The sequence below is a fragment of the Strix uralensis genome, chromosome 2 (assembly GCF_047716275.1).
Source record: "Strix uralensis isolate ZFMK-TIS-50842 chromosome 2, bStrUra1, whole genome shotgun sequence".
In the NCBI taxonomy this organism is placed as follows: Eukaryota; Metazoa; Chordata; class Aves; order Strigiformes; family Strigidae; genus Strix; species Strix uralensis.
Window position 1 is genome coordinate 124,453,573 of NC_133973.1, and position 22,334 is coordinate 124,475,906.

The 22,334-nt window shown below is 37.2% G+C and overlaps 1 protein-coding gene across 6 annotated transcripts in view; it reads right to left on the reverse strand.

The window, feature by feature from the left end:
• CNTN5 (contactin 5) overlaps positions 1-22,334 on the reverse strand; it is a 666,666-nt gene that overhangs the window by 127,308 nt on the left and 517,024 nt on the right. For all 6 annotated transcript variants that reach the window (XR_012627723.1, XM_074860212.1, XM_074860211.1 and 3 more), the window contains 4 exons: positions 20,459-20,640; positions 10,931-11,067; positions 8,875-9,004; positions 6,593-6,743 (listed from right to left, as the gene is read on the reverse strand). Coding sequence is in view for 5 of the 6 variants with exons in the window: in XM_074860212.1 (XP_074716313.1) it covers positions 6,593-6,743; positions 8,875-9,004; positions 10,931-11,067; positions 20,459-20,640 (600 nt within the window). In the remaining variant the exon portion in view is untranslated. The remainder of the gene's footprint in view (positions 1-6,592; positions 6,744-8,874; positions 9,005-10,930; positions 11,068-20,458; positions 20,641-22,334) is intronic.

Below are 22,334 nucleotides of genomic sequence, written 5' to 3' on the forward strand. Positions count from 1 at the left end.
TCAGACTCATCTCTGGCCAAGGCTGAGCCAGTTAGTGATGGTGGCCGCATCTCTGTGATAATGTATTTAAGATATGCTTTATTTTCTCCTTCCTATTCCTGAAGGGGTAGGAGTGAGTGAGTAGTTGCATGGTGCTCGGTTGCCCTCTGGGCTCAAACCATGACATTCATTAATATTTAGCTATGTATTTAGTGCCTGATAGCTTCACAAACGTTCATGTTTCCCTATTTTCAGTATCCACTAATTTTATTTGTGATATTTAAAGACTGATTGTCAGAGCACTTGCTATTAATATCCAATACTTAAATTGTTTAATGCACAGCTTTTACAGGCTTCTCTATGGCTGCAAATCAGCCCCAATGACCTCAGGTGAGGTCATTAAGAAAATTAAGTAAATTAAGAAAATATCAAACAGACTGTAACTTTGCTACATGGCAATACACAGTGGGCAGGTTTTGCATGAGTAAATGACATGTCCATTTTATGAGTTTTGACCAAGCAGGTTTGGGGCAAATATGAATAGAGAATTTCATGTGTCATGGAAGAAGAGTTGATATTAATTCGTTATATGGCCATATTTGTTATAGATCAGAGCCTCCCAGTTGATTGACACACCGAGCAACTGATATGCACACTGATGGGAGGGAGTAAGCAGACAGAGTCAGACTCTTCTGAGTGGTGCCCAGTGATGGGCACAAACTGAAATACATGCAATTCCATTTAAACATAAGAATATTTTTGGCCACAACAACCCCCAGCAGTGCTACAGGCTTGGGGAGGAGTGGCTGGAGAGCTGCCAGTCAGAGAGGGACCTGGGGGTGTTGATTGACAGCCGGCTGAACATGAGCCAGCAGTGTGCCCAGGTGGCCAAGAAGGCCAATCCTGGCTTGTATCAGCAATAGCGTGGCCAGCAGGGACAGGGAAGGGATCTTACCCCTGTACTCGGCACTGGTGAGGCCACACATTTGCTGTGTTCAGTTTTGGGCCCCTCACTACAAAAAGGACATTGAATTACTCGAGCGTGTCCAGAGAAGGGTAACGAAGCTGGTGAAGGGTCTGGAGCACATGTCGTACGAGGAGCAGCTGAGGGAACTGGGGTTGTTTAGTCTGGAGAAGAGGAGGCTGAGGGGAGACCTCATCGCCCTCTACAACCACCTGAAAGGAGGTTGCAGAGAGCTGGGGATGAGCCTCTTTAACCAAGTAATAAGCAATAGGACAAGAGGGAATGGCCTCAAGTTGCACTAGGGAAGGTTTAGACTAGATATTAGGAAGTATTTCTTTACAGAACGGGTTGTTAAGCGTTGGAATGGGCTGCCCAGGGAGGTGGTGGAGTCCCCATCCCTGAAGGTGTTAGAGTTGGGTCGACATAGCACTTAGGGATATGGTGTAGTTGGGAACTGTCAGTGCTAGGTTGACGGTTGGACTAGATGATCTTCAAGGTCCTTTTCAACCTAGATGATTCTGTGATTCTGTAATATCTTTCTTTTTTACTGCAGGTGTGATTAACTGGAATAGAGGAACAAGTTTCCCAGATAGGCTGCATTGTCTCCATCCTTTAAACCTGATTGGACATTATCTTGAGCAACCTGTTCTAGCTTACCCTGCTCTGATCAGGGCAGTTGGACCATGTGATATTCAGAGGCTTCTGCCACTCTCAGCTGTTCTATGATTCCTTGATATCATTCAGAGAAAATGGAATAAAAAGGTTTTACCCACTTACAGTCAATAAAAACACCACCATGATGCCTACTACAGGAACAGGGATGTTGGTTTGTGTCCTGGTCCTGGTCAAACCGAGGCTGCTTAACCTGCCAAAAGTTCTCTTCACCTTATCTCCAGAACTCCTTCAAACAGAGGTGGAATGCAGGAAACTAATTGCTCCATAGGAAATGTGGCTGAATTGAAGTGGCAGGTGGACTATTGTTACCATTTATTTCCTCACAGAAATGCTTAATATGTTTTGGTCCTCAGGCAAAGTTAACCTTGGACCTAGGTGGATGAATATGAACAATTATACAATGGCCACTGAGAGACTGGCACTATTGTCCTGCTCATGGTGATCTATTGTGAATCTGACCTTCAGAGACTGTTAATGTTTTTCTGCAAAGCTTGTTCTGTTATGTGAAGGAGAAAGCTTACACTGTGCCATATGGAAAGAGAGCAGTCAACAAATGCAGAACTATATTATCAATGCATACACATATGTTTAGACATCACTGTATTTAGATTTTTCTTAGATTAAATATTAATCTGCCCACAAATTAGGATACACAAGAAACATTGATAAAATAAGCATTGTTATTTGAGAAGCTTCAAAAGGAAAAGGAGCAAAAGCAAAATAAAGCAGCACAAAATTGGCACTATAAAAGTCCTGCTTCCTCAGTTACCCATTTGTTGGTTAAATTGTGCTATTTTCTTTAAATTCTTGGTGTTCTGAATAGAGGAAAAAAAATAGGGACTGAATAGAACCCTTTGCACTGCCAGAGTGATTTTGCATTATTTTATATTAACTGTAATTAATGGATATGTAATAGAAATGAGCTAGAGTGAAAATTCAATAGAAGTTTAATTACAAGAATATTTTAGATGTAGGAGAAAGAACAAAAACAGATGAACAAAGACTTATAATGCTTTTTAATACCTATGACTCCTCAAGCATATCTGTTTAAACCAGCTCTAGTCACTACTACAGGGACATCTAGACAAGAAAGGTAGGTGACACTAAGAAAGTGATGAAAGAGAGATTACACCTTATGGAGTAATGGCTCACAAAAATTCGTGCAGTAGTAAATTATTACAAAATACCTGCAATTTACAGAAACCTGAACACAGGAAGGATTTATAAAAAATGTTTGCCCATAGTTTAATCATTGACTTTATTAACATTACTCCTGATTTATATTGATGTAACTGATAACAGATTCCAGTCTATTCTACTGTGTATTATAAAGTTTACTGTTTACATAAAATAATTTTATTAAATATCACTTTTGTTGCCTTCTTTTGGCATGATACATAAGTTTAAAAAAAAATGTTTAATTAGAAAAAAGCTCCCGACTGACTTTCTGGTCTGAATGGTCTGGGTCTGAGTCTTGTTTAGAAACTGATGCTAAAATAGTAAATGAGGGTCTGGTTACAGATTAGGAAGTATCTGACTGGAATATTTCAGAAACTTCACCAAAATGTTTGTTGATCACTGTACTCTTGCCCAAGAGCCCAATTCTTCCTATTTAGGACATAAATCAAAGTTCCAATCAAACATTTTATTATAAATCAAAGTATAAACTCATTTTTTTTTAGATTTCTATCCTGATAAAATCCACTTTATAAAAAACCAAATCTTCTTATGAACTAAAAGATTCAAAAGTTCTTTACAAAATTCTTATGAACTGAAAATCTCAATGTTCAAATCAATAAGCAGAATACACATTATCACATGTTGCCATAAATGACAGTCATCTATCAGCCTGTGAGACAATAAAGTCCAGAGACAAGTGGTTAGTAAAGATAGTTAACAACTTTAATTATTGTGAGATGATTCATGAAAATATGCATCTTAAGTGTGTTCCTTTACCTACACAACTCCCATCACTGTCGTTCTCAGGTGTGTTATAATTCCAAAATAGAAGTATATCAATAGCTTTTTTTGCCCTCCTCTTAACTTTTAGGTGAAAATGCTGATGAACTTATGTTTGTTTGAATGTATGAACAACTCACTGAGATAATGATATATAAAAGAGATTTGAATTTTACATGCAGTTCCTTTCCAATGCTGATAGTGATCATTAAATGTCCTGTATCAGTAAGCTTCACAGACTATACCTTGTTCTTTGGAAGTTTTAATCTTGTGCATAGTAGATCTCCAATACAATATATTTTATTTCATTAAAATGTGGCTTTTGCAGCAGGTCTTACATCTGGTTAATAGAATGAATCGTGAATACTTTGGATCTTTATTAAATAAGTATGTTTCTATTCTACTCAGAATGATACTTTTTGTTGGCAAATATTTGTGAATGTCCTACTTACTTTGCTCTATCTTATAGACTTGCCACTCATTCAGAACGCTGTTCAAAAGAGCTGTTAGAATATATAGATGCTTTCCAAGTGGAATCAAGTGACCTGACTGCTCAGAGTAATGATTGCTCACCAGGGAGAGCAAACCTAGCAGATAGACTGTGAATATGAAGACCTTGGGCTGGATGATTAGTTCAAAGGTAAAAACAGACCAAGAGATGGACCTCATGAAGACTCCCCGCAGTTATGTTGCCAGGTGAGTGGCTTTAGCCTTTTGAATGGATCTGAAACATTTGAGACTTTCAGACTGCATTAAATTTCAGGAGCTAGAGTCAAGGTCTGACTGCAGTGAGAAATGTACCCAGCCACAAGTCCCACAGGAACAGCCTTCTGTTCAAACAGAAATGTTGCTGGAGGTAGTCCAGTCAACTAGATTTTGGTTGTATGGAGGCACGCCTAAGGAGGCAACACAGCTTGGAAAAGGTGGTCTAGATGATAGCAGACCCACTAGTCAAGTGGAATTTCTTCTTCTCCACAGAGGGAAGGTCTCTTCTGTATTGAGACTTTTCTAACAGATGTGGCTAAATGGAGTGAATCCCTTTTCTGGCTGGCAGAAATGAAACACAACATGCACTTGGTACAAGCACTCTAGAAGAGGAATAATCTGTGGCAGAAAAGAAAGAAATATATTCTGCTCTTCCATCCTCGCCCTTCCTAATTATTTAATTAGAATGTTTTTTAAAAATTTCTTTGATGGTTTAACATTCTTTGCAAACTCATCACGTAACAGTTCCTAATTGTTTTTTTTTTTTTTTCTGGGATTTTTATCAGCAGTCTATGAAGAGAGCCCATTTTTAAAGTATATAGATGTGCTCAATCATGTCAGATTATTCCTTTTTTAAGAAGTTTTACACAGTCCTCTTCCAATGGTTCAGTGTCCAAAACATGGAAACATACTACCTCCACTGAGTTACACTTTCTTTCCCAAAACCATGATAGGCTTCCTCATTTCCTCTTCAAACAGACTCTATTACTGTTGTTTATGTATGTAGAGGCAGAACTAAGTTCCCTTGAAACCAACGCTCACCTCCACCCTCTATAAACAGTAGATGAAGGGGAGCTGCTCTGAATGACACAAGATTCTCCCTGAACAGCTGACTAAAAATTAAGTTGAACACAACCTAAGTCTTTCAAAGATTTGAAATAATTCAACAATCTTTTTATCTTCCATGTTTCATCATTTCCCATTCCAGCCTCTGTCAAAATAAGCAAGTATCAAGAGCTGTAAATACCAAAAATGTAGCTCAAGATCTTATTTTTATGAGATTTTAACTTCAGAGTTAGGCTATGTTTGGATAGACATCAAGGGATTACCAAAATGCTTTACTGGTCTTGGATTAAAATATGATTTACATATGGTGATCAGAGAAACCACAGTGAGTTTTGTGGAGATGAGAGGAAAACGTCATGTAGTGAAAACAGTTATCTGTGTGGCTACAGCGTAGAGGCATCAGTCTCAGAATATTTGATACTATTGACATTTTTGTAATATCATTCTGACAGATCTTGTCAATATGTACTATTCAACTCATACCTGTTAGTAAAATGTTGTATATAATGCTGTTTTGCTCTGCCCTCCCAAGCAGCCAATATGGCATAAAAAGTTACTGATTTTTCCTTCTCAAAACAAAACAAATGGTATGAGATGAAAATAAAACTCACCTGAATGAAATGGCTTTTGCAGTTAACAAGGACAGATGCACTCTACTGTTTTCGTCAGTATTGCAGAAATGAACAAAAAGGCCTTGCTTTTATCTTTTTGACTAATGCCGTACAAGTCAGTTTATGTGGTTCTTTCACATACATTACCAGATGGAAGATAAGATTGCTCTGTGTACTTAAAGACCATGTGGATGGTGGCAAAACTATTCTAGTGTACAGACATGCAATCTTGTAAAATGCAATTACAACTGGCATTTAACCTGCAGCGCTTAAACCGTATTTAAAGTACAGAGCTGGACGGGACTTATTTAATCAAACATATTCTGTTCAACAGCTGTGCTGCTGAGTGCAGAAATTACTTGTATAATTAAATGCTATAATGGAATCGTATTTTTCTTCTCTGAATCATTTTAAAGCTATTCTTAGACAGACTTCCATTGTGATCAAGCTGCAAATCTGCCTTTTAAAATTATTTCAAATGAATAAGCACATTTGATATTTAATGTGGTCCTGTCTGCTTCAGCTTCTATGCTTTTAATACTCTCATACACTAAATTTGTAGTGTCTCTACAGTGTAACTGAAACATTTTTGAAATGAGTAACAGAAAATAGAGAAAAAAGCAAAATAAGAACTTCTTTTCATCTGTTTGCATCTCTGAGAAATTTTAAGATTTTTCATTTCAATATTGTGGAAACAATAAAGTTACTACTGTCAGACAAATCAGCTTGACAAAATAATTATGCCATACCCATGCTAACATATGCATGTTCTTGTCACTTGCTGTATTTTCATATCATATCACAGAATCAAACATGAAAACATAATATTTAGTTTACCAAACAGGCTTCTGACCTCTTACTCTCCCTTAATGCTTTGTCTCCTTTCTTCCACGTGATAGTTGGCTTTGGAGAGGCTTGTGGCTTGCACTCAATCACAACTTCTTGGCCCTTGGTAATAACTATTGTTTTCCTCATTTGACTTAGTGGGAAAGTGGGAGCTGAAGCTGTTAAAAAGAAGTATGTTAACTCTACAGAGAACAATCACAGCTTCCTGTTTCATTACTTACTAATAGAAGATTAGAATAATAGATTTGATTTTGTGGATAGAATCTCCATTTTTGGCCTGGAAATTATTACACTGCAGAATAGATGGAATTTTAAAAAATATTTGAAATCAGCAGCCAAGACTAAATGACAGGTCTATAACTTAATCTAGTTATGAATTAGTGACTGTCCTTCACATCAGCATGCTAAAGTAAGATTGCTTGTGAAATCCAACAGCTTTAGAAATTACTATAGTTGATTTAGGTACATCTTTTCCAAAATTTTTGGATTTCATAGATGTTAGAAGTAACTAGTTCAAAATGAAAAGAAGTTTAAATTCCACAGCTATCCAAAGTATCTTACAAAATATTACTGTCAGAGAAATTTTATTGCTTTCCCTTTTTATATTTGTCTGAAAACTGGGAACTGAAAAGTGACAACTTCTTAATAGAAGATATTTAACCGTTTCTTGTTATTAGTATTTCACTTTTCAAGATGTCCTATTGATTACAATACATCAGCTAAGGTAATAAATGTATTTGTTTAATTTTACACCAAAAAAGGACAGTTGTTCTTAAGTAATCTCATTTGTTTGTGTTTTTCTTAAACTAGCTTTGCAAAACCAAAGCCCCCTCTGCAACTATCTCAGCTACACATATAGGAACATATTACACTCCATTGTTTCAAATACGTATGAATTTCCTACCATTATTTTGGGTAATTTTCATACCAGAGCTATTTATATGGACAATTTATTCTGTTCTTTTCCCTTTAATAATCCAGAAAAATTAAACACAACTGCTTGTTTAATGCAACATTATGGTTAAAATTTAACTGGGGTACAATTTCACAAGTGACAAAATGAAAGGCTGATTTTACTGCAGCAACATATAATGTCCATTTCTGTTATTAGAGAACATCAAAGAAAGTGTACAACTATCTGATATAATAGGTATACTTATTTTATAATCAATATAAAAAACAGATCAAGAGAATGTTGTAACCAACAGGATCTCTTTGCTGACTGAATCACAACTGACAAAGTAAAGTGATGGAAAGAGAGCAACCACTGACTGTGGGTTTTAATTTATGTCTAGACAGAATAATTTTGGAGAGTTATCAGTGAAATTCTAATGTTGATAGCTAGGAAACAGTGGAAATGTGCTAGATAGGCTATTCTTCAGAAGAACCAAATCTTAGGTCAAATGTAGTATATTATTTCAGTAACTTCAGCTTTATTATTCACCTGACTGGGAGTTTACAAGAATGACTCCCAGGTGCAGGTTTTGAAACCTGCGAGGTCTGAGCAGTTCAGAGACTTCTCATCTCTGACATGGTTGTGGAATTTGACAGACACCGGTTTTTCAGCTATACCATACTCTAATATAAAGATCGTGAGATTCTTACAAGTCTGTCTCACTTAATCCCATGGAAGTTCTCTTATCACAATTGTTCCATTGTGTGTTACCACAGCTTGCTTTAAGGAAAACTAGTGTGTTGGAAAGACATGCTTCAAGTTTTGCCTCATTAACTCTCCACTTCAACTTTTGAATAATGAAATTTTTATTGCATTTCCAGGTAACACTATCTAGTGTATTTGCTTTACTATGGATGATATTAGCTCAAGTATGTAATTTCCAGTATTCAATCAGTTCTGGTGACTTCATAGGAAATTTTTACACCTTTAAAACTGAGATCATGCTTAATTACCTTTGAATAATGGCCTTGGTAGAAATAATAGTTTAACTTTTGCAGAGACTGAAATATATTTACTTTCTCTCATATTCTTCTCCCACACTTTTTTTTGAGGGAATAATTTTTTTTTTTTTTTCATTTACTTGAACTGAAATAGCCTTATATGAGAAACAGTCACAAAATGTATCTAAGTCAGTAATTTATGAAAGAAAATTTTCAGTTAACAGAAGGATTTGTGCTCTCTTCGGCAGCAAAGGACCCAGCCACACACCCACTTTTATCTGCTTTGCTAAGTTTGGACTGGCAGAGGCTGTTCTTTATCATAATGGACCAAGAACAAATGTAATTATCAAAGGGAAGAAAAGGAACAGTCTGTTCTTTTTCAGTAATACTCACCTAAAATCTTCAGCTCGGCACTGGCATAAATGGTGCCGTACTTATTCTCTGCTAAGCACTGATACATTCCAGCATCTGAGACATTCACACTGTGGATCATCAGAACACCATTAACCATCTCAATCCTGGTCTGTAATGGAATTTAAAAAAAATAAATATGTAAAAGCAAACAGACAGTGGAAATTTGCTGTACGATTACCTTAAGGCAAAGGGACAAAAGACATTATTAAGCTAAAACAAAACTGAGCAACAAATTTCCTTGGGCTTACTTTTTCTTGTGATATAAGGAATGACAAGAATAAAGCAGATGGGGGGGAGGGCAGAAAATACTCCAAAAAATATTTAAAGCTAAATATTTTTAGTGCAAGTTCACTGTCTCCAAGGCTTGCTTTTGTCTGTTTCCTTGTTTGTCTGCTATATGATTTTTGGAAGCAGTTCATCTTGGGAACTTTAATGAGGCAAGAAGTCAGTTGTGGGTGTAACATATCTGATGATCTTCACATCTCTAGAAAATGTTTGGTTTTAGTCATGGTACTATTTTCATAAATATAAAAGGTTGTTTGCATGAGTAAGAGTAAAAGGGTCTAATCGCCTTCATCATTAGTGCACATTTCTTATTTGAAAGGTCCACTAGTAGAAAATAATTACCACAACTGGAAGAGAAGGGGCATTAATAGCTGTTTATGGAAATGTGCACTTCATGGAACTGTATAATGAACAATTTGAACTGCTATAAAACATCTCTAGATTTCATTATTACAGTTGTTGTAGGTTTAATTAAAAATTGATAAAGGATAAAGTGTTTGGGAATGCAGAGGAAACTGAAAAAAGTTCTCTCTGTTGTAAACCCCCATTTTAAACTCAAATTTAATTTGAAATTTCAGAGCCTGGTGCAACTAATGATTTGGAAAATCAGAAAACCAAAAAGTACAGATATTTAAATTGCTTCAATTTCAGGACCAATAGCTCCATTTAGAAAGACAGAAATGGATAAAGTAAAGGCATATAACCTTATTTTCAATGCCTCACAGCTTCAAAAGTAAACTGTGTTTATGTTTTCTTTCTCATTGTTTGCATAATTGGTTGATGTTCACAGAGAGAAGCGACATTCACTGAAAAGAAAGACATTAAATCTTTTATATTCATAAATCCATTCTGTGAATTCATTTACAAATGGAGACATTTTCTCCCAGAATTGAACAGCTTTATTTTAATCTGGAAAAATGCATGAAATAGATTTAAAAAACTTTTCTTTAAATAATTTGAGACTATAGAAATGGAAAGATGCTAGGCAAAAACCCACATGATGTGGGCTGCCATGATGATTCGGTGAGAGAAACTGAACAAAGTGAAATAAAAGGCAGGCCATGCCATGAATGGTCTTTTAAAAGGAAAAGGGAATTTTATCTAGGTCTAATTCTAAAATATATCAGGTGACTGTAGTTAAAGTCTTTACATTCTAGGAGTCTTACATGGAACATTTTAATGGTCTTGATGGTGATTTCTGTTACTTGCAGGGAATTAACGGAGTTAAAAGCTGATGAAAATGTAATAATAGTCATTGCATCTCTTACATTAGCTTGCTAGTGGTTTGTAGAGTATGATTATGTACAACCAAAATGTGGTAAACAACATAACCTTGGGGGAAATATGAAGGAATCTGACTCAGCAAATATAGCACTTCTCTGAGTTGTTACTTTTTATACAGAAAAAAAAAAAGATACAAATGGCATAATGCTACCATCTAAAAGAAAACACAAACATACTGGAGATTTCTTAGAAGTGCGTTATAGTACAATGGCAGATGCTGTTGCAGACACAGCTCAGGTGGTCCTGTCTCTCAAATATTTCTGAACTACAGAGAATTACTGATGAATGCAATTTTACATTTCTTGAAATGATTCAGAGGGGACATGCATAGTCTGTATACTAACACTTAAGAAACTAACACAGAAAGCAGTCATTTCTGAAGTACTCTTTAGTACTTTCTTTAACTGACTTTATCTGAATGAAAGGAGAAACATGCAACATAGTGGTGACTCTTCATCTAATGTACCTGTGGCCAGAGAGGAACTCCGTTTTTCAGCCAGCGATATGTGGGCCTTGGCTTTCCAGTGGCTTTACATTCCCATCGGAGCTGATCTCCACTGTCTAACTGAGTATCATTAAGTTTCTCCACCCAATGTGGGTAGGCTGCAAGGAAAAAATACTGTGCTATATACAAAGTCTCTAGCTGATATGCAAAAACCTAATCAATTAAAGATCTTAAATTATGACCTTTACAAGGCTTAGCTTACTCTCAGAAAGAAGCACAATTAAACAAGCAACCAAAACCAAATGAGAAAGTAAGAAAAATACCAAAACTCCATCTATAACTTTAAAAGGAATGCTGTAATGGCACCAGGCAGTGAGCAGTATCATGACCAGGAATAGAAACCTGCATGACTGAATAAAATCCAATGGATTAAATTACAGTACTATATATTAATGCCTTAATTATTACTGAATTTAAGGGCATTTACATGGTAGTCACAATAGAACATTCAGTAACTTTTCAAGACTTAAACTATTTAAATTTTGGTAAGGAGGGCAGTCATCATAGACTCTGTTTCATGTAGTTTTCTCAGTTTACTAGGAAATCATGATTTATTCAGCTAGGATTGAATGGGCATTTGGTTAGCTATTTGCACATATTTTTGTTAAAGTGTCCTGAGTTTAATTCATATTTCAAGGGAGAAGATGCTTTTAATGTTTTTAAGCACAGAACCCATGAGATTTCCAGCATTCATCAGGAACATAGTAAGTCAATGTTAAAACAGTCTTTTTTTTAAAGGTAGAGAGTTGTTAGGTGTATATGTGATCATTAGTACCTAAATTTCATGTAATAATCTGTTAAAAAGCAGGGAATATTTTTTGCAGAGAAGCAGATCTTTAATGCGGCAGTCAATCACATACCTGAATGTAGGATCTTATAATTTGGAATACTTTGTGTGACTCAGTGAGGAACTGAACATTCATATGCAGAAATAAAAATGTATGCTTAAAAGCCAGCTTCTGTGTTTTCATACTGTAGCCATATTAATTTGTATAGAAAAGAGGATGATAGGTGAAAATAATTAATTTAATGATATTAAATGTCAGCTTTTTTTTTTTTTTTTTTTTTTCATAGTAGAGAAAGTAACTAAAAGGTCTTCATTGCTAAAGGAATGTAAAATTCTTCTGCTTGGTATGAATAGAAGTCCAGATCTGTCACAACAAAGTCTCTGCTTCAAGTGTCAGGTAATTGATAACGTACTTAAACATGGGGAACCAAGTTTAAAAATAAATCTTTGAATCTAGCTGGCGTTTGACAGGTCACCAATCAAAGACATGAGAAGATATGAAAAGGCATGACAGGTGACTAACTGCTTCTAGCTTACATCTTGTGCATGGATGATAAAGAAAGTAAATGAGGTGTCTATCATTCCTAAGCAGAGAATAGCCTGCTTCAGTCCCTGACCAGACAGTTGTCAGAAGCTGGAAACATACCAGAAAAAGAATCACTCATTTCCCTTTTAGTAGAGGAAAACAGAGGTAAGATTGACCCAACCTCACTCCCAAACCCAAGACCAAAAACATCTGCTCCCTTATTCTTCTTATTTCAGTGAAGACAATGCATACATGTTTCATATCTACTCTGCTGCACTGAATCACTTGATTCTTAAGTTATATCAAAGGGTCCCAAGAAATCCTCAGAAGCAGCTTGTGGGAGTCCCCACTCACTTGTCTACTAATTGTTCTAAAAATATAATTCATTGCATTTTACAGTTGATGCTGTTTTCTTTTTGACTGTTTCGGTACACACAAAGGAAGCATGCTGAGAATCAATTGTTTCCTTCGAAAGTGAGTATGCTAATATGATTTTGGAAAATGTGACAGTTAAATGTGTAACTAAAAATTCATAAAAGTTAGCCAGTGGTGCCATAAAATCATGTAGTTTTAAAGAAGCACTAAACTGTTCCTATTTATATTTCATTCTTTTCATTACTTTTCTGAAAATTCTACTGTAAGACCCAAAGCATGTCTAGTCTCATTTTTCTATGTTGAATTTGATCTAATCATGAATCAGACCATTCAGAATTAGAGTGCGCACCTGTTTATACTGAAATGAAATTATTTCCCTGTGCCTGGCTGTAGCGGTGTTCTCCTCAGTGCACAACTGCCATTCCCTATCCTCTGTCTGTGGCTGTCTTGACAGCATAGTCCTGGCAGGGGTTTTCCTCTGTAACCACAAACTTGCAAATCACAGTGGTATGACCCATTGGAATTAACAACCTTTTTTCATTAGTTGGGGTATTTCTACCCTGAATTTTCTCCTCATAGCCTAAATGGGCTTTGGATTCATAATTTTCAAGCTGTTGAACTTGCCATCAGGCAAAGGCATTGACCCAGATTCCCTCCCCTTTAAGAACAAACCATGTTGCAGGAATAGAGCTAAATGCATGATTGAGAGAAAGATTTTAATCACTTTTTGGCTTCCTTTCCTCTCTCTATGTACTCCTTCCTTTGCCACAAACAGTTCCCCTCTGCTCATTAGCAAGGGTCACTCTCCATAATATCACTTGTTCTTAAACCCTGTCAATAATTTAAAAAGTGAAACATTTAACTGGATGTATAATCTTTGACTCAATATATTAAGTCTCTTTTTTTTTTTTTTAACGAAAATGTGTTAACATCATCCTGACATACATGCAGGCAAAGAAAATGTAATTTCATAATTGCACTTAATTTTCATTAGAAAATATAAATTCTAAGAAACATTTAAACAGATTTCAAAAGTTACAAGCTCTTTTTTCTTTTTATAAATGCAACATTCATCTCGGGGAAAAATGGGTGTTTGCCTGCTTTCTATCTGCCCAGTGAAGAATTTTGGGGTGAATATAAAAATAGAAGGATGTGTTTTGATATTCAGTAGTCTTTATGGATATTGTGCCATAGCTTTATACAGTGCTCCTGAGATTTTAAAATCACCATCCAATCCCTGATTTATTTTATGCTGCATTTCTGCACCTGTTTATTCAAGGATGTCAAAATGTTTTACAAACACAAATTGGCAATAAATCTGCAAGCTCACAGGCCAATTTTTACATCCTCTGTGCAAAATTAAATTCAGATGCAGAAAACTCAGCCTACTTTCTCAAAGTATTAAGCAACTTTTTGAGTGAAAGAAAATTAAGGACAAAATTTTGCATAGACAAATGACTTTGGATAGTTCCTAAAATGTGAATCAGTACAGAGTTTGGGGTGAAAAAAAAAGTTTTCTGGACACGAGGCCAATTGAGTAGTATACAGTAGGATAAGAATAGGTAGCTATCACAGTGAGAAAGACAAGATAGCAAATTTAAACTGAAAGTGCAATTCTAACCACAAAAACCTCTTCCTCTCTAGCCAGTTTACTGCATGGTGCTAACCTGTAGTGGCAGGAGTGGATTTTCTTCTACACAGTTTTTATAAGGAAGTGATTAAAATGGTTTTTAATATCAGGATGGTCTGTTACACTGCATTATAGAATATTCCTGCCCTCAGATGCTTGTTCCTCTCCTGTGTTATAGCAAACCACCCCTCCTGCTGTGACAGCAGTGTTGCTCATGGGGCACTGCTGTAAGAAGGATCAGGAAACTGATCCAGTCAAAATAAAAATGGCCAAAAAAGTGGTTTTGTGGTCTGCTTCACATCACCACCCCCTGCTGAACTGGCACTAGTGAATAGGTAATACAGAAGAAAACCCAAGAGTTTCAGAGTGAGAGAGGAACAGGAATTGCACAAAGCAGTGCTTACCATTGGGAAAATGCTGCTAGCCAGGATATGCGGAGGAACTGTGATTACAAAAGGTTAATGGCCAATTTCACCACCCTTTTTTTTTTTTTTTTTTTTTTTTTTAATCTCTTCTATTAATCAATTTGAGCTTGAATAAAATTAATGGAAACTTACAGGATGATCAGATCACTTGGGGAAGAATCATACCTCTCAAAATAGGTTGAAGTGCATATGAGGATGTCTTGCATTACCAAAATTATGGTTTTAATGCTTTTGGCATTTCTACAGCTGAATTTCCAGCTAAGTTCTGAAACTACAACAATCCGAGATTGTCAGCATTCAAAATACCACTTTCTGAACAACATCCGAAGTGTGAGCTGCATCAGGAAGTCATGGTATATCTGGATTGCAGCATCAGGTAAGAAATGAAAAATCACTATTTTGTGATTAATATGACCAGACAGGCAGACTGGGCGTCCTGGGCTTTCTCCAATATACTCAGTGGTGACCCAGATCAGATGCAACTGACAAAATGAAGAAGATTCAAACAGACATTGAGTGAGTTCCTACAGAGACATGCAAATTGTGAGACCGCAGTATGACACAGCTGGTCCTACAGCCTGCTCTGAAATTTTACAAGAAACCTCTGGTAAGGAATGATGGCCTACATCTGAATTTCTGAGCCAAAATAATCATTGTCTCCTAGAGGAATAAGATGTCAGTGAAAAGACAATGAGCTTAAAGGTAAATAATTCATGTTGACTCTTGTTATGAATAAGAAGTACAGCAGGAAATGCTGTTACAAGTAATGCCCCCAAATCCTGGCATAGCAGCTGTCAGCAAAGGAATCTGACAGTTTTGTAAAGTAACATTTGGCTAAACTTTGCACTGCTAAAAACCTTCTTACCCAAACCTTCTTACACCCCTGGAAAGGGCTGTCAAGGTTTTTAGGCCAGTGAGACACTCATGCTGTCTTCAGGAGCACTGAAGGCTGTGAGAAGCTCGCTGGGGAATATTTCATCTCAAGGCCAAGAAAAGGCACTTGTAGGGGGCTAGTAACAGTTTGTGCTTCTTGTTCTGCTGTTCTGGAGGCCACCGCCAGTCTCTTCCATCTGGAAGCCCTCTGTTACCTGCTCTGACTTCACTCCCTGATAATGAGGTCGGTGAAACTCTGACTCAGATCTGTTTTTGACTTATTTGTAAGATGGTCTAAACTAAAATAATAGACTTAAGAGAAACTTAGTAACATACTAGTCTCAAATATCTATTAATCAGAGGAATGAAACAATCTAAAGTGGGCCCTTTCTATAATGTTAAAGAAGTCATTCGAATATTATTTCAAAAAATGACAATTAGCAGAAATTGTGCTTCATCCATAAAGGCAGTGTCTGTAAAAAAATATAATTTTGAGAATAGTGGAGAACTAAAAATTCATATTTCTGTCTGGACAGAGTAGAAGAAAACTGATCTAGAAAATGTTTTGCAGGGACCCCTAGATTTGAGTACCATCATTTCTGCTCAAAATGTGTCCAGGCTAGTGAGAGAGGCAGAGTTGTGCAGAACACTACATTGTGTTTGCCATGAATTTATGCCACAGGTCTGCAGGGTGCTCTTGAGGTAATAATTTCATTTTCCATCATCTTAGTCTCTCTCTTGAAGAGCACATTTTATATTTCTTCAACTCTGAAAGACGGAGGCAGAGATAACTGTAACACCTTTATAAGGTGCTTTACCATCTAATAGTTTCACAGCTCTAGAAAACAGCTATGTATGAGCTGGGTTATACCTTATAACTCAAATTAAATTTTTTGAATTTCAGACATTTTAAGAAATGTTGTCAAAAAAGACTGGGCATGCTGCTAAATGCCCCTGGCCCCTAGGTTCCTAGCAGGAGCTGCTATATTTTCATGGAAGTAACTGACAGTAAGAATTTTTAATACTGAAGTATCTCTGGGGTATTGGCATAGTAGGAGGCATCAAGTAGTTCCTGGGATTCAACTGCTGTTTTCAATAAAAGACTTATAAAACCTCTGCTGCAAGTGCAGTATGGATAGCATGTCCAAAATGAAAGGTGCAAACCTCCACCTTTGCCACCATATATTTTTTCCAGCATATACCAAAAAAATTTGAGACAGAATCCTGACCTTGGATCTAGATGGATGAGAACCAAAAACAAGGAAAGAAGCATCATCCAGAGATATGCTGATACACACTAAAAACAAGGGAGCTAAGATAAAGACATTGGAAACCTGGAGGAGACAGGAAAATTGATTATGGACCTGGAAATATTGACATATGTGGAAAATAAACTAAATATATGATGCCAGTCTATGGTTATTTGATGAAAGTGTGTAACAAAGACAGAGAACTGCGTACAGTTAGTAATGGGGAGAAAGCACTAGGAGTCATGGGCTGAAATTAAGAAAAGAAAAATAAAATTGATTAACAGGAGAGACTCCTTCTTAAAGGTATCTATTAGCCTGAGGACCTGTCTAAACTGCAGCAGTTGGAATTCCACTGACTGCAATAACTGAAGACAGAAAACACTTCAGAGTCTGAAAGATTCATTGCATGATCTCCTGCAGTAGACCTTTTCTGCTAAGTATTTAAGGCTGTAGGATTCATGGAATGATAGCAAGTGATGTACCTTTAATTGATAAGAAGTGGGACTCAAGCATACATTCAACATAAGGAAAACTTTGACATGTAATTATTCAGGGCATGTCTTATATAAGCTTTTGTTTCTAGCCTCTAGGATGCAGCAATATTATTATATAAAATTAATAATTTTTACTTGTGCTGGTTTTGGCTGGAGTAGAGTTAATTTTCTTCATAGTAGCTAGTATGGGGCTAAGTTTTGGAGTTGTGCTGGAAACAGTGTTGATAATTCAGGAATATTTTATTTATTGCTGAGCAGTGTTTATACAGAGTTAAGGCCTTTTCTGCTTCTCACACCACCCCACCAGTGAGTAGGCTGTGGGTGCACAAGGAGTTGTAAGAGGACACAGCTGGGACAGCTGACCCCAACTGATCAAAGGGATATCCCATACTGTATGACATCATGCTCAGCATATAAAGCTGGGGGAAGAAAGAAAAAGGGGGATGTTCAGAGTTATGCCATTTGTTTTCCCAAGTGACCATTACGTGTGAAGGAGCCCTGCTTTCCTGGAGATGGCTGAACACCTGCCCTTCAATAGGACGTGGTGAATGAATTCCTTATTTTGCTTTGCTTGTGCACACAGCCTTTGTTTTACCTATTAAATTGTCATTATCTCAGCCCATGAGTTTTCTCACTTTTACTCTTCCAATTCTCTCCCTTATCCCAACATGGGGGGGAGCAAGTGATTGACTGCATGGGGCTTAGTTTCCAGCTGGGGCTAAACCACAACAGTGTTTTGGCACCCAACGTAGGACTCACAGGGTTCAAGATAACGACAGATTTGATTGGAATGTGCTAGATAAAATTTATAGCTGTTATTGCTGTTAGCTGTTAATTGGCAGGCTCCTGCACTTGCCATGGGGCTTGCTTGCCTTGCTGTATATTAGACTCTAGCGGTCGTTAGTGGCTGCTTTTTGCTTTCGCTGCTTCGCTGTGCTGCTGTGCTGCTTATCATCTGACTCTGCTGTGCCTGGGAACAGTTTGATAACAGCCATGGCGATGTGCCTGGGCTGGCAGATGGCCAGGGCATCGCTGCTGTCTGTGCTGCTGCACTGGACAGCCTGGAACTGCAGCGTGAACTCGAGTTGAGGGGACTGTGGCCTGTGGGAGTCCATGCGGGAGCAGGACACCCCAAAGCGTCTGCTGCTGTGAATGAGTCCACAGCAGAGCAGGTACACCTCGAAGCATCTGTGGCCGTGGTTATGTCTGTGCTGCAGCACATATGCCTCTGAAGGGATTGTGGTCCAAGGATAAGTCCACACTGGAGAAGGTATGTCTCCAAGCATCTGTGGCTGTGCATGAGGTCATACTGGAGCACCTCAAAGCATGTCGCCGTGGATAAGCCCATGATAGAGCAGTTACACCCCTGGAGGGACTGCAGCCATGGGTAAGGTCATGCTGGAGCAGGTTTACTTCTGAAGGGACTGTGGCTGTGTGTAAGGCCATGTTGGATCAGGTATATGTCTGAAGGCAATGTGGCCCATGGGCAAGGCCATGTTGGAAAAGGTCCACCTCAAAGCAACTGTGGGTGTGGGTAAGTCTATGCCGCAGCAGGTATACTCCTAAAGAGACTGTGACTCATAAATAAGGATCCCCTTGGAGCAGGTACACTCCTAAGGGACTCCGGTGTGGATAAGTCCAAGCCAGAGCAGGGGTAAAGGGAGGAGTTCATTGTAATGTTAAACCCTATGGTCTGGTCCAAAGAGACCAGGGGTGGAGATTGTAATAGAAATACCTTTAAATTGTTGTAACCTGGGATTTGAGTTGCATGTTATGGGACTTAATATAGCAGGAACCCCTTTGCTGCTAACCAGGCTAGGAGCAAGGGGAGTTATTCATTGTAATATTAAACCCTATAACCTGGCCCAAAGGAACCAGGGATGGAGACTGTAATGGATCTACCTTTAAATTGTTGTAATTCATTATTTGAGTTGCATATTATAAGATTTACTATGGCAGGAATGAGCCAAAAAGAGTGGATGACAAGCCTTACAAGAAGCAGTGCAAGTGCAGCAGTGACCTGACCTGAGCTGGCTTTGGTGCCCAAGAACTCCATGCAACGAACCACCTCTCTTGTCCTGAGTAACCACCATAACAGATGGACCCCAAAACCATGGACTACATGAACTCAGTGTACATTTTGTGGACATTTGTGGACATTTATGGACATTTTACAGACATTTCACAAGGGTGGTCCATAGACTAAGGGAATGATACCTGTATATTGTATTAAAGCATGGAAAGGGGGGTGGTGGTTAATGAGGATGTATTGGATAGTATGGGACCTGAGCATGATGTAAATGATATCAGACAAGTAGGGGGGAATATGCTGGTTTTGGATGTGGTAGAGTTAATTTTCTTCACAGCAACTATAGTTTTCTCACTTTTACTCTTCCAGTTGTCTCCTCCATACCACCAGGGGGGCATGAGCAAGTGGCTGTGTGTTGCTTAGTTGACAGCTGGAGTTAAACCACATTACTAAATATTTTTAATTTCATGTTCTGTTTTTTCTTTTCAATGTGATACTTGATTCATTTTTTTTTTTTACGCTGACTCAAAAAACATTTAGAAAGACCAATCTTGTAAAGAAAATATTCAGCACTTTCTGAAATTCAGAACCTTCAGAAATTGTACATGCCTAGATTAAGAATTTTCTACAAAAACAGAAGGACTTCTCCAGCTCTCATTCTTGTACAATGAATTTGACAAAACTCAGCACCCAGGTATGGCAAAGGGAAACATTAATAAAACTGTGATAAAAATCCTAAGGTATTTCTAATATTATTTTCTGACAGATATATCATGCTGAAGTTGCATGTCATTGTTATATATCATATCAGGAGAAAAAAAATAGACTTTTAAAATTATAGTACTACACTTTAAAATAAATCCCCAAAACTCATAAACAACAAACATGAAACTATATTTAAGCCAGCTCCTTGAGGGAGTCAACATTTCAGACTTTAATGCATTACTAAGGAATAAAAATATTTAGCTTAATTCCATACAAATTTTATTTCAGAAGAAAGATATTTTGCTTCTACTGGACCTTAGCATCCTTTGTATGTAGTTAAAGCCTTAAGTGTGGACAAAGCATTGCTGGATAATACTGTGTGCAATTACACTTACTGTACACTTGCAGTTGTCCTCTGAAGACATTTCTTCCACGAGAGTTTTCAGCCTTGCATTCGTACATTCCCGCATCCTCCAGCTGCACATTAGGTATTTCAAGCACAGCTTGGGATTTTCTCAGGCGGGCTTTACTTGGATTATGACCATTAACTTTCCTCCAAGAGATTGTTGGAACAGGGCTGAAATATTTAGTAAAATTACTGTTAGCACTCTTCTGCTGTGGAGAATATAGATTCTGTTATCTGGTAGTTTAAACACTTAATAATCTAAGTAGCAATAAAATATAACCACAATTAAGTTTCATATAATGCTTGATATACCTCACTTCCTGTAGGGAATCCTTAATAAAGGGTTTGCTACATGGAATGTGTCTCTCTCACCCATAAGAGAGGCCAAGTTTTTATTGAAATCAAGTAAATCACTTGAAATACTCTCTCTAGAGCTTCTGTAGCACTCTATGCTTTACTCCTGAACACTTCCACGCAATAAGCAAAAGAAAATAACAACTTCAAAACCTGGATGAATATATAGCAATTTCCAACACATCCCAAATTTCCTGCAGTGAAACTGCAGTTCAGGAGATCAGGAAGTGATAATGTCCATCTAGGTGGGGGATTTTAGTACCACTCTATCTGGTCTCCATAAATTAAGGTGACCAAAGGTTTGGAGAACTTTTCTGTCACAATCTTCTTTGAGTTACAAAACTGATCGTGTAAGAAGTATGTATTAATGGCACTACTGTTTCTGACTCACAGCTTTACATGGCTGCTCGTGGAAGTGGAAGGACTTTTACTGTAGCTTGGTATTCCACACAGGTCTATGTGGAAACTATGTCATTTACATCCATACTAAGGGAAGAAATGGATTAGATAGTGTTTGCACTCATTCAGTTTGTTTTTTTTAGCCCAAACACTCATCAGTCATTGTGCATCCATTGGGCTTTTTGATACAGACATACATTTGTCTCATTATGGCAGATACTTAAGGGGGAAGAAAAGAAAAAAGAAAAAAAAAGAATCATAGTTATAAAATATTTGATTGCGAGCTGAAAATTAGACTGCTTCAGGTATTCCAAAAGAAGCTTGAAGGACATCATAAAAGAAAATGTAACTGTTACATGCTGATACTTAAAAAAAAAATATTTTGTGTTTATTTGAATTGCTTTCAAGCCTAAGCTTAGATATAAACACAGCTGGATCTTGTGGTGTTTTAGATGGGGAAAAGTACTTCATAGCATAGATTCAAATTCAAAGCTTCTATTAATTTCTGCTATCATTTGCCAACTTCCACTTGCTGTAAGTATATGAAGTTGCATTTAAAAATCGCCTTTCCCTCAGTATTTCAGGGTGTCCAATTTAAGACACAACAAATAAAGACATGGCAACCAACCATGGGTAAAGCTCTAGCTATTCTTCAGCCAGTTAAAATCAGACTGTGAGTTACTGCAGTTGTACTCAAGATGCTTCAAATTCTAGTACTTTATAGAGATTCAGAAAAATTCCCAGACTTGTAGTTGGAGGTCAGAAGGTTTCTCTAATCTTATCTCCTGATTGTCACATCACTGCATTTCATTGAGCCTATTAACATAATTAACTTCACAAACCCAACATATAGTCCCATATGGAATGGTATTCACTATTTATTTGAATATATCACAAAGAGATAATCATTATTTCTCTTATCAGTTTGCTGCATTGATTACTTAACCTGACAAAAGATACTTTGAATGTGTTTAGATTCGTCTCTAGGCATAGTCCCTACAATACCTCTCTATTCTTGCAAAATGGTCCTTTATCACTGCCCCCCATGGAAAAAAATACATGTATGGAAATCAAATCACCTTTTTTTTTTTTTTCCTTAGTAAACAAAACAG